General features: G+C 45.5%; 1 protein-coding gene across 1 annotated transcript; it reads left to right on the top strand.

The window, feature by feature from the left end:
* Window positions 1–490: 490 nt before the first annotated feature.
* On the top strand, window positions 491–1,426 carry LOC140896448 (olfactory receptor 51G2-like). Its single transcript, XM_073308345.1, has one exon. The coding sequence runs from the start codon at window positions 491–493 to the stop codon at window positions 1,424–1,426; it is 936 nt and encodes a 311-aa protein (XP_073164446.1).
* Window positions 1,427–13,799: the final 12,373 nt, after the last annotated feature.

The following is a 13,799-nucleotide window of genomic DNA, read 5'->3' as shown; positions in this document are numbered from 1 at the left end:
CCACAAGATATCACTGGGGATCAGAGCATAGCAGGATTCAAAGAGGGACTAGATGCTTCTAGGGGTAACTGTAAAAAAAATTCATTAGTGAGCAATTTAAAAAAAAAGGCCTGGAAGTGCTCTAGACCCTCCTGATTTACACCACAACATATGTCTAACTAATGGGTGCCAGGAAGAAACTTTCCCTGGGCACTGGTTATCTCATAGCTCCCTATTGCAGGGTTTCTTCCACCTGCCCCTGAAACTTCTGGAACTGGCCACTGGATAGTGCACTAGATGGACTGCAGGTCTGATCCAGTCTGCCAGTGCCTATCTTCCTATTAATGGTGTAAATCCAAGAGTATGTTTTTGCTGATCTTTCTTGAACTTCTGGGAGTCTCTAGACTTGCACTCAGAGCAGAAAGATGTCTAGTTACATTTCAGCTAGTCTCCTGTTCTTTTTCCTTTCAGGAAGGAACGCTGAAAGCTCCTTGAACCTGCCCAGTCCATTATGTCAGCTGTCAATGATACCAAATTCCAATTTACAATTTTCCTTCTCACTGGGATACCTGGAAAGGAAGACGTCTATCTCTGGATATCTATCCCCTTCTGCTTAATGTATGTTATTTCAATAGTAGGAAATTCAGTCATTCTGTTCATTATAAAAACAGATCCAAGCCTTCATGAGCCCATGTACATTTTCCTTTCCATGTTGGCCGTCACAGACCTTGGCTTATCAATATCCACCATACCGACGATACTGGGCATATTCTTGTTCAACTCTAGGGAGATCAGCCTTGATGCCTGTTTTGCCCAGCTGTTCTTCATCCACTTGCTTCAATGTATGGAATCCTCCTTCCTCTTGTTGATGGCGCTTGACCGCTTCATTGCAATCTGTAACCCACTGAGATATGCCTCCATCTTAACTCCATGCATGTTATCCAAAATGGGACTGTTGTGTGTGCTAAGAGGGGTGGTAGTAGTTCTACCGTTCCCTTGTCTGCTGAAACGGTTCCAATACTGTCGAACTAATATTCTCTCCCATTCCTACTGCACACATCAGGAGGTCATGAACCTGGCTTGTTCGGATATCACAGTGAATAATATCTATGGCTTGTCTACTCTAGTCTTAACCTTTGGGTTGGACTTGTTGCTCATCTTCCTCTCTTATGTGATGATCTTCAAAACAGTGCTGAATGTCGTGTGCCATGCAGAGTGTCTCAGGGCCTTGAACACCTGCGTTTCCCACCTCTGTGCCGTCCTGCTCTTCTACCTACCAGAGATCAGCTTGTCTGTGATACACAGATTTGGGAATAGCTCCTCTATGTTGCTTCAGTTTGTCCTGGGCTACTTCTATTTGCTGGTCCCACCCCTAATGAACCCCATTGTGTACAGTGTGAAAAGCAAACAACTTCGTGCAAGGATAATCAGGGTGTTCATCAACTGAAGGGTCAGTTTCTCACTCTGCTCCCATACTAGTGACCTGGGAGTCAAAAAACACAGGCCACAGCCATCTATTCCATCCTGGACCCTTACATCTGAGACAAGTAGACACAAATCTGACATCAGGAATCATAACATTCAACGACTGGAAGGAGAACACTTCAACCTCTCTGGCCACTCAGTAAAAGATTTAAGGGTGTCAATTTTGCAACAGAAAAGCTTGAAAAACAGACTCCGACGAGAAACTGCTGAGCTTGAATTAATGTGCAAACTAGATACCATGAACTTGACTTTGAATAGAGACTGGAAGTGGCTGGGTCATTACACATATTGAATTAATTTCCTTAACTTAAGTATCCTCACACCTTCTTCTCAACTGTCGAAATAGGCCATCTTGATTATCACTCCAAAAGTTTTTTTCTCCTGCTGATAATAGCTCATCTTAACTAATTAGCCTCTCACAGTTTGTATGGTGATTTCCAACTTATCTGTATGTATATATCTACATATATCTTACTATACGTTCCATTCTATGCATCCGATGAAGTGAGCTGTAGCCCACGAAAGCTTATGCTCTCATAAATTTGTTAGTCTCTAAGATGCCACAAGTACTCCTGTTCTTTTTATCTGAGAAGACAGGAGCTACTGATCTCCACTTTGTAGAGAGAGGTCCAGATGGGGTCTAAGGCCAGAGCAAGGGGAGAAGGATTGGTGAGGGAGGAGATGGGCCATGACAAAAGCTGCAGGGCTGTTCTGTTGTCGCAGTCCTGGACCCTATCTCAGCGCTCTGGGTGCTGCGTGATTCATGGGGCTGCACCAGCTGTGGACAGGGGTTACTACTTGGGCAGAGACACCCACCCTTCCCCGATGCCTTCAGCCAGATTCTTGTGTCTGAGTGGTGTCAGAGACCTGATTAACACAGGAGCCCCAGGAGAACCCATTCAGGCATCCCCTCCTCCACTGGAATGCGTTGCCTAGGGAGGTGGTGGAATCTCCTTCCTTAGTAGTTTTTAAAGTCAGGCTTGACAAAGCCCTGGCTGGGATGATTTAATTGGGGATTGGTCCTGCTTTGAGCAGGGGGTTGGACTAGATGACCTCCTGAGGTCCCTTCCAACCCTGATATTCTATGATTCTATGATTCTATACTGATGGCTATGCACACTGCACACCCGCTGAGCTCCCTTCCCACAGAGGCAGAGCAGAACTATTTGTGTGAGTGAGGGTCTGACACACACGAGTCCTGCCAAGAGACTCAGGCCCAGATTCCCTCCCCTTTCCCCCAATTTGTGCTCCCCCATCTGCTTGGAAAGTGGTGGAAATGCACCTCAACTCCCCCAGAGAGGCACGGCTAGCTCCTATCGCAGCCTAGCTCATGCCGTTTAGGATGACCACCTAGTCAAAAGGTAAAAGCAATACACATGAAGGAGTCCTGCCTCCCTGTGACCCTGCCCCTACCCTTCTTCTCCCCCCTGAGGCTCCACCCACTCCTCCTCCTCTTCCCCTAAGGCCTTTGCTCCATCTTTCCCCGCACAAAGCTTCATGCTCTGCTCCTCCTCTTCTCCTTGAGGGCCCGCCTCCTCATCTTCCTGAAAGTTAGAGCTAGGCTGTGTTAAGAGCCACCCAGGGATCCTGGCCCACCCTGGGGAACCATGGACCCCCTATCTGTCCTTGGCATTGGGGGGCAAGAGGAAGAGCAGGAGCAGGGGCCCGAGAACAGCCCCCATCCCATGACCCTGTCTCCCCACAGGTAGCAAAATGGAGTTTAGTGTCATGTGGTCTGATCACATGCCTTTGCATTCCCTGCTGAGTCATAGCTTCCATTATCCATAGGCTTTCTGGAGAAGTCTCAGGAAGGCTTTTCTCAGGTAGGGGATAAGCTTTTCCTGGGGTCTGTTATTTCCCCAATGCACCAACAACCAGAATAGGCCCTTCATAACCAGCTGTCTAGACTGTAAGTATTTTGCCGAGTGTGTGTCAGCCTGGTGTAGCTACACAGATAAATAGTCAATATTCATAACTTCAGATGCAAAAATAAAAAATGCGTAGACGTGGGATCATCATATTCTGCCAATCAGAACTTTTCCATAGACACCTCACAGGACACGTTTTGTACACGATGCGTTATAACTATGTCATAATCACATCACAATGATGACGATGGGGGAAGTGTCAGAGAAGCCTCCTCAGCTGCCCTGGAACCTTCATGGCACATGTAAAAAGCTCAAGTTCCTCAAGAAGAGACAACGTGGTAGCAGACGGGGCGGGGGAGGGTACTGGGTGGCAGTCACAGGGGTGAGGGAGGCTCAGTCTTGTCCAGGAGCGGGGGCTCTTGGAAGCCATTACCACCCAGAGGAGGTCAGCCCAGCCCTCATGCTGCTCTAAACTCCACTGAGGCAGGGGGAGAACAGGCCAGCGAATCAAACCTCTCTAACTGGCTCCGTGCCATCCCTGCTCTCTGCCGCCCAGGGGGGAGCTCTGCTGGTGCAGCAGACAATCCAGCAGGTCCTGTCGCTGCTCAGAGGGCTGGAAAGCTTTTCCTGTAGTCTGGGCATGGCTCTGTGACTCAGGAGAGCTGGGTTTGATTCCCTGCCATCTGTGACCATGGGTAAGATATAGGCAGTCTCTGCACCTTTGCTCAGGTGTGTAATAGCGTTGCCCTGCCTCACAGCAGTGGTGCGAGGATAAATACATTCAAGATGCTCATATTCTCTGAGACCCTAAGATCAGGTCTGTGTCAGGGTTCCACAGAGCAACACCTCTGACATTCGTCTATCAAAGGCCTCTTACCACAGCCTCCTGTGACAGCTCTCTTCTGGGAAGCCCCATGAGTCCACCCCTTGGTGTCTGTGGCAGATGTGGGGATGCTCACGGGTGACAGTGAGGGGTAAGTAGTGGATTTTTGTGGGGAGTGTTGCAGCATCACGGGGACCGGTGTTTGTGAGCGATTGAGGCTGAATTGGTCTAACTGCCGAGCAATGGCCATAGGGGGTTCATCTTAGATGGTCTGTCTCGAAGAAAGGAGTCTGAGGGCAAAGGTTACTATGGTGACTGGGCCCAGGCTCACACAGGTTTCAGTAAAGGCTATGTGATGGATTCGGTCACAGAGATCCCCTTGGGACTGTCACCTGATGTGCTGAAATTACCTCTGAGCCAGTTTTTCCTGTCAGCTTGGGACTCCAGAACCCTGTCTTGTTGAGCCACACATGGGGTCTGGGACACACTCCCAAAGCTACGGGTTTTAGCTGAAAACTGGTCAGCAGGTTCCCTGTCTCCAGTACCCAGACACCCAGTTTCCAATGGGATCCAAACCGCCAAATAAATCTGATGTACTCCGTATATTGCTTATACAGGGTAAATTCATAAATTGTCTGCCCCCTATAACACTGATAGAGAGATAAGCACAGCTGTTTATTCCCCCAGGTATTAATCACTTACTCTGGGTTTATTAATGAACAAATGTGATTTTATTAAGCATAAAAAGTAGGATTTAAGTGGTTTCAAGTTATAACAAACAGAACAAAGACAGGTTTCAGAGTAGCAGCCATGCTAGTCTGTATTCACAAAAAGAAAAGGAGTACATTTGGCTCCTTAGAGACTAAATTTGTTAGTCTCTAAGGTGCCACAAGTACTCCTTTTCTTTAGACAGAACAAAGTAAGTCACAAACAAAATGAAACAAAACACGGAAGTCTAAGCCTTACAGGTAATATCTCACCATCAAAGATGTTCTAATAAGCTTACTTCAAGGACTGTACTCATTTCTAGTCTGGGCCAAACCCTTTCCTCTGGTACTGTCTTTGTTAGATCCAGCAGACATCTCAGGTGAAAAGCAGGAGTTTTCTCATGACTGGCAGCCCCCCCCCACATTCCTGCTCCACCCTCTTTTCATAGAATCATAGAATCATAGAATATCAGGGTTGGAAGGGACCCCAGAAGGTCATCTAGTCCAACCCCCTGCTCAAAGCAGGACCAATTCCCAGTTAAATCATCCCAGCCAGGGCTTTGTCAAGCCTGACCTTAAAAACCTCTAAGGAAGAAGATTCTACCACCTCCCTAGGTAACACATTCCAGTGTTTCACCACCCTCTTAGTGAAAAAGTTTTTCCTAATATCCAACCTAAACCTTCCCCACTGCAACTTGAGACCATTACTCCTCGTTCTGTCATCTGCTACCATTGAGAACAGTCTAGAGCCATCCTCTTTGGAACCCCCTTTCAGGTAGTTGAAAGCAGCTATCAAATCCCCCCTCATTCTTCTCTTCTGCAGGCTAAACAATCCCAGCTCCCTCAGCCTCTCCTCATAACTCATGTGTTCCAGTCCCCTAATCATTTTTGTTGCCCTTTATAGGTTTTATAACCTTGTCACAAGCCGGGAATCCCCCATCTCTCTGGGTACCCACCGCTCATACTAAATGGAAAAGTAGCAGATCCAAGATGGATTTCACCACCTTGCGACACAGCCACATCTCCAAGACCTCCAGTCTCCACCCCCACTTGGGCTGACCCCCACGCACACAGGAAGGCCTTCAGGCAAAGAAACCATCCACCATCAACTGTCCCAACCAATGGGACCCATCAAGCTCCCAATGCCCCATTGACAGCCCCTGCCCGGCACGACCACAAGAGTGACACAAGTCCACATCCCATCTCCCCAGCTCCAGACACAGAAACAACACATGCAAACAAATAGGATGAAAATACCCAGCAGACCACAAGCTTTCCAATAACATCACACAAGAGACCTCTCGTATTAAGCACATTCCAGCCACATCACACTCACACTCACAAGCATACCTCCCCAAGGACATGGAGTGCAACGTCACAAGCTGCTTCCACAAGAAAGGGGAAAACAGATGGGAAGATGCTCTCAGAGACACATGAAAACTAGGCTGTGTCCCAAGAGCTCCTTGGCTTCCCGAAAGAATGTAAGTCGGGCCGTTCTGTTTCTCTATCTCCAGAGCAAAGCCTGTCTAACTTAGATTGTTGTGATACATGAGATAAATGAGTGTAGATGTGTGACAGCTTCCTGTTATTTTAAAACCATTTTCTCTGATGTTTTCTGCTGTTTCCTAATAAACCTATTAGTTTTAAAGAAGCTGGAGGTGACTGTTTAGCTCTGGTCACAAACCCTGAATGGAAAAGACTCAGGTTTCCATTCAGACCTTCTTGGTGATAAGCATTTAGCATAGTTGGGATTGTGTTCCCATCTCAAAGAGTGGGAGAATTGTGAGACTCGCCCAAGTAAAGTGACCACTTTAGATAAGCTATTACCAGCAGGAGAATGGGTTTGTGTGTGGGGGTGGGGGGGGTGAGAAAACCTGGATTTGTGCTGGAAATGGCCCAACTTGATTATCATACACATAGTAAGGAGAAAAGGAGTACTTGTGGCACCTTAGAGACTAACCTATTTATTTGAGCATGAGCTGTAGCTCATGAAAGCTCATGCTCAAATAAATTGGTTAGTCTCTAAGGTGCCACAAGTACTCCTTTTCTTTTTGCGAAGACAGACTAACACGGATGTTACTCTGAAACCTTCCTGTGAATGTTTCCGCCAGCCTATGAGCAATGGCTATCATGGCTCAATAGGCATGCAAGGGCATGGGACCAGATCTCATGGCATTGATCTCCATATTGGTACCTGTATTTTCCCACAAACTGGGCTGGGAACTTGGCTTAAAATAAAGGGTTTCCACCCATATGGAAAAACTATATAAGGTGGGAATTGATACTCTCTTTTGGCCTCACTCCCCGCACAAGTAAACTCCTAGAAAAACTGAGGAAGAAAGACTGAATTTGGGGAAGTGCTGGTCCCAGGGAAAAGGGATTTCTAACCTGTGTATGGAAACCTGGTGCACTACATGGATCATCAGAAGGGATGAGAAATTGCTATTTCAAAACCTATCTATCTAGTGTGTTACCCTTAGTTTTCAGCTTTGTTTATTTGCTAGGTAATATGCTTTCATCTGTTTGCTATCACTTATAATAATGTAAAATCTATCTTTGTGTAGTTAATAAACTTATTTTAGGTTTTATCATAACCAGGGTATTTTGATTGAAGCATCTGGGAAAATCTCAGCTCTGTAAACAAAGGCAGTTACATACCTTTCCCACATTCAGTGGAAAGCTACCTATATTAATAATTTTTTACAGATCCCTGTGCAGTGCAAGAGGGTATAATTCTGGGTTTATACTTCAGCAAGGGTGCAAGGCTGGGGAGCTGGGAAATTGTTTGTTGTCTCCTGTTTGTCCTTGAGTGGCTTAGGTAAAGCACTCAGTAGCTCAGTTGGGTGTGTGGCAACACCTGCTCTCATGTTGGGTGACAACACTGCCTGGAGAGGCTGGCTGTGTCACCAGCAGAGCAGTGTGAGAGAGACCAGCCCAGCTGAATGGATAGGGTTCCATCATCTCCCAGCCTGCACCCCAGGGGAGACAAACTGTCACAGAGGTTTCAGAACAAACTGATACATTAAACAGTAATAAGTCACCAGGACCAGATGATGTTCATCCAAGAATTCTGAAGGAACTCAAATATCAAATTGTTGTGATACCAGTTAGTATGTAACCTAGCACTTAAATCAGCCTTTGTTCCAGATGACTGGCAAATAGCTAATGTGATACTGATTTTTAAAAAAGCCTCCACAGGCGATCCAGGATATTACAGGCCAGTGATCCTAAATTCAGCAGCATGCAAATTAGTTAAACCTATATTAAAAATCAAAATTAACAGACACCTATATGAACATGATTTGTTGTGGAATTGTCAGCATGGCTTTTGTAAAGGCAAATCATGCCTTGCCTATCTATTTGAATTCTCTGAGCAGATCATCAAAAGTGGGCAAATGTGATAAGGAGGATATAGTGTACTTGGACTTACAGGAAGCCTTTGACAAGGTCACTCACCAAAGACTCTTAAGAAAGGTAAGCAGTCATAGGATAATGAGGAAGGCTGTCTCACAGATCAGTAGCTAGTTGAAAGATAGGAAACAAAGGGCAGGAATAAATCATCAGAGATAGGTAAATAGTGGTTCCCCATAGGAATCTGTACTGGGACCAGTGCTATTTCACATAGTCATAAATGATCTGGAAAAAGGGATAAGCAGTGAGGTGGAAAAATTTGCAGACAAGACAAAATTATTTAATATACTGAAGTCCAAAGAGAAGGAGTACTTGTGGCACCTTAGAGACTAACCAATTTATTTGAGCATGAGCTTTCGTGAGCTACGGCTCACTTCGTCAGATGCATACTGTGGAAACTACAGAAGACATTATATACACAGAGACCATGAAACAATATATCCACCCACCCCACTCTCCTGCTGGTAATAGCTTATATAGTATATATATACCCTGTCCAGGAAGTAAGAGGGAATAGTCAAGGAAAGGGTACGACTTCCCTGGCTCATTTGTGGCCACCAACCACTGGTTGTAATTTTTGCACAGGAAAGTTGTTGCTTATTATTATGCACCATGCAGGTTCCAGTGTGGCTGGGGAGGCAGTTTGTGTTACTCAGCTTCCTGGGTTCATCAGTAATCCCCTGGGACTCCATGGAGATTACTGATGAACCCAGGAAGCTGAGTAACACATACCGCTGTGACAGGTTGTCAATCCTTGGGTGCAGTCTGGGAGCTGTCGGAATCACTGTGCCCCTCCAACTCTGTACCCCTCCAACCCTTCAACTGGGCTGGCCAATTGTACACTGCTTTGCTGGTGACACAGCCAATCTCTGCAAGTCCTGTTATCAACCACAACAGCAAGTGTTGCCATAAACCCAACTGAGCTACCTGAGTGCTTTACCTAAGCCACTTAAACACAGGAAGGAGACAAGAGCCAATATCCCAGATCCCATGCCTTGTTCCCTTGCTGACATATAAACCCAGAATTATACCACCTTGCACTGCACAGGGGTCTTTACAATGTAAGCTCATTAATCGCTTTGCCCTTGATGTGGGAAGGATATGATACCACCTTTGTACACAGAGCTGAGATTTTCCTCAGATACTTTTCCCAAAACATGCTGGGAAAGATAAAGCATAAAACCAGTTTACTAAATACTGCCACAGGCCACAGGTTAACAGAAACCTAGAGAAGGTCCTAGAGTAGCTGTGGAGGCTCAGAGATTGTGTGTGTGTGGGGGGGGGCTAGCCACCAGTGGATCACTGAGATCTGTACATAATTTTGAGGATCTATCTAATCTCCCTTCCCTGTCCTGCACACTGGGTTTGTAATGCAGGAAAAAGTGCTGACAGGAAGAAATCTGGTCCTATATTATTATTACTATTATATTTAAGTAAGATCACAGCTGTGACGGCATCATCGTTACCACTCAGCTGCCCCCGAGGTAGCCGTGTGTCTAATCAGAACCATATGAACAGTGACGAAAAGCCCAGATTCCACTAATAGTTCCTACAGCAGGGCATCACAACACATCCCCTGTGATTTGGCCTCTGGCAGTTAGTGCCATTGGCTGTGGCAGGGGTTAAAGCCAAGCAGCTGAGGTTCCCTGATGGCCAAGTGGCCCCAAAGGAAATGTGCAAACACACTTCATAAAGACAGTTGCCTCTCTATCTGAATAGATACTAGCTGCTGCCTGAGCAACATCTCTGATGACTCCTTGTCCTTTAGGGTGAAGACCTCTGGTGTCAGTGGCTCCTCTTCTAGCGGGAATTGGGTACGTTGGCAGGTTTCACTATCTTTAAAATGTGAAGTGAAGGGGAAAGGCTGGAAGCTGTTCACATTTGCAGATGGTCTGTGCAGTGGCAGAGGACACAGCTGAGCTGTCGGGGTCACTCAGTGACTGGGCTGAAGGGCAGGCAGCGCTAGGTAGCTTTGGAACCCCTCCTCTACACCTGCTCATTGTTCATGGTGGGCTGCTCAAGCTACACAGAAAGCTAGACATTCAAAGCAAGCTCAGAGTGTAAAAACCCCGATGCTCCAAGTCAGGATTTCTCAAGAGGTCCCATTTCTAGACCCCGTGTGCTCTGGGTCAAATCCTGCCAGGGGATGAGGGAGAGGAGACCCCACAGAATATCAGTGACTAGTTCCCAAATTGCCTCAGGTTTATTTGCTCCTGAAAATTTAATTAGCAAATGCATTTTCAGAGGTTTTATTCTCTGGCTCAATTGTGAGCGCAGGAATACAGAGCTGCCTTTCTTCTGTGGTAACAGGCCCAATAGGGCATATTTTCTGCATAGTTGGGATTGTGTTCCCATCTCAAAGAGTGGGAGAATTGTGAGACTCGCCCAAGTAAAGTGACCACTTTAGATAAGCTATTACCAGCAGGAGAATGGGTTTGTGTGTGGGGGTGGGGGGGGTGAGAAAACCTGGATTTGTGCTGGAAATGGCCCAACTTGATTATCATACACATAGTAAGGAGAAAAGGAGTACTTGTGGCACCTTAGAGACTAACCTATTTATTTGAGCATGAGCTGTAGCTCATGAAAGCTCATGCTCAAATAAATTGGTTAGTCTCTAAGGTGCCACAAGTACTCCTTTTCTTTTTGCGAAGACAGACTAACACGGATGTTACTCTGAAACCTTCCTGTGAATGTTTCCGCCAGCCTATGAGCAATGGCTATCATGGCTCAATAGGCATGCAAGGGCATGGGACCAGATCTCATGGCATTGATCTCCATATTGGTACCTGTATTTTCCCACAAACTGGGCTGGGAACTTGGCTTAAAATAAAGGGTTTCCACCCATATGGAAAAACTATATAAGGTGGGAATTGATACTCTCTTTTGGCCTCACTCCCCGCACAAGTAAACTCCTAGAAAAACTGAGGAAGAAAGACTGAATTTGGGGAAGTGCTGGTCCCAGGGAAAAGGGATTTCTAACCTGTGTATGGAAACCTGGTGCACTACATGGATCATCAGAAGGGATGAGAAATTGCTATTTCAAAACCTATCTATCTAGTGTGTTACCCTTAGTTTTCAGCTTTGTTTATTTGCTAGGTAATATGCTTTCATCTGTTTGCTATCACTTATAATAATGTAAAATCTATCTTTGTGTAGTTAATAAACTTATTTTAGGTTTTATCATAACCAGGGTATTTTGATTGAAGCATCTGGGAAAATCTCAGCTCTGTAAACAAAGGCAGTTACATACCTTTCCCACATTCAGTGGAAAGCTACCTATATTAATAATTTTTTACAGATCCCTGTGCAGTGCAAGAGGGTATAATTCTGGGTTTATACTTCAGCAAGGGTGCAAGGCTGGGGAGCTGGGAAATTGTTTGTTGTCTCCTGTTTGTCCTTGAGTGGCTTAGGTAAAGCACTCAGTAGCTCAGTTGGGTGTGTGGCAACACCTGCTCTCATGTTGGGTGACAACACTGCCTGGAGAGGCTGGCTGTGTCACCAGCAGAGCAGTGTGAGAGAGACCAGCCCAGCTGAATGGATAGGGTTCCATCATCTCCCAGCCTGCACCCCAGGGGAGACAAACTGTCACAGAGGTTTCAGAACAAACTGATACATTAAACAGTAATAAGTCACCAGGACCAGATGATGTTCATCCAAGAATTCTGAAGGAACTCAAATATCAAATTGTTGTGATACCAGTTAGTATGTAACCTAGCACTTAAATCAGCCTTTGTTCCAGATGACTGGCAAATAGCTAATGTGATACTGATTTTTAAAAAAGCCTCCACAGGCGATCCAGGATATTACAGGCCAGTGATCCTAAATTCAGCAGCATGCAAATTAGTTAAACCTATATTAAAAATCAAAATTAACAGACACCTATATGAACATGATTTGTTGTGGAATTGTCAGCATGGCTTTTGTAAAGGCAAATCATGCCTTGCCTATCTATTTGAATTCTCTGAGCAGATCATCAAAAGTGGGCAAATGTGATAAGGAGGATATAGTGTACTTGGACTTACAGGAAGCCTTTGACAAGGTCACTCACCAAAGACTCTTAAGAAAGGTAAGCAGTCATAGGATAATGAGGAAGGCTGTCTCACAGATCAGTAGCTAGTTGAAAGATAGGAAACAAAGGGCAGGAATAAATCATCAGAGATAGGTAAATAGTGGTTCCCCATAGGAATCTGTACTGGGACCAGTGCTATTTCACATAGTCATAAATGATCTGGAAAAAGGGATAAGCAGTGAGGTGGAAAAATTTGCAGACAAGACAAAATTATTTAATATACTGAAGTCCAAAGAGAAGGAGTACTTGTGGCACCTTAGAGACTAACCAATTTATTTGAGCATGAGCTTTCGTGAGCTACGGCTCACTTCGTCAGATGCATACTGTGGAAACTACAGAAGACATTATATACACAGAGACCATGAAACAATATATCCACCCACCCCACTCTCCTGCTGGTAATAGCTTATATAGTATATATATACCCTGTCCAGGAAGTAAGAGGGAATAGTCAAGGAAAGGGTACGACTTCCCTGGCTCATTTGTGGCCACCAACCACTGGTTGTAATTTTTGCACAGGAAAGTTGTTGCTTATTATTATGCACCATGCAGGTTCCAGTGTGGCTGGGGAGGCAGTTTGTGTTACTCAGCTTCCTGGGTTCATCAGTAATCCCCTGGGACTCCATGGAGATTACTGATGAACCCAGGAAGCTGAGTAACACATACCGCTGTGACAGGTTGTCAATCCTTGGGTGCAGTCTGGGAGCTGTCGGAATCACTGTGCCCCTCCAACTCTGTACCCCTCCAACCCTTCAACTGGGCTGGCCAATTGTACACTGCTTTGCTGGTGACACAGCCAATCTCTGCAAGTCCTGTTATCAACCACAACAGCAAGTGTTGCCATAAACCCAACTGAGCTACCTGAGTGCTTTACCTAAGCCACTTAAACACAGGAAGGAGACAAGAGCCAATATCCCAGATCCCATGCCTTGTTCCCTTGCTGACATATAAACCCAGAATTATACCACCTTGCACTGCACAGGGGTCTTTACAATGTAAGCTCATTAATCGCTTTGCCCTTGATGTGGGAAGGATATGATACCACCTTTGTACACAGAGCTGAGATTTTCCTCAGATACTTTTCCCAAAACATGCTGGGAAAGATAAAGCATAAAACCAGTTTACTAAATACTGCCACAGGCCACAGGTTAACAGAAACCTAGAGAAGGTCCTAGAGTAGCTGTGGAGGCTCAGAGATTGTGTGTGTGTGGGGGGGGCTAGCCACCAGTGGATCACTGAGATCTGTACATAATTTTGAGGATCTATCTAATCTCCCTTCCCTGTCCTGCACACTGGGTTTGTAATGCAGGAAAAAGTGCTGACAGGAAGAAATCTGGTCCTATATTATTATTACTATTATATTTAAGTAAGATCACAGCTGTGACGGCATCATCGTTACCACTCAGCTGCCCCCGAGGTAGCCGTGTGTCTAATCAGAACCATATGAACAGTGACGA

Source organism: Lepidochelys kempii, chromosome 1 (assembly GCF_965140265.1).
Source record: "Lepidochelys kempii isolate rLepKem1 chromosome 1, rLepKem1.hap2, whole genome shotgun sequence".
Classification (NCBI taxonomy): Eukaryota; Metazoa; Chordata; order Testudines; family Cheloniidae; genus Lepidochelys; species Lepidochelys kempii.
Note: the sequence above shows the minus strand (reverse complement) of the source record. Positions and strands in the feature narration are given on the sequence as shown.

Bases quoted from the DNA above. Each gene is read 5' to 3' on its own strand.
- LOC140896448 (XM_073308345.1), top strand. From the start codon at position 491: ATGTCAGCTGTCAATGATACCAAATTCCAATTTACAATTTTCCTTCTC.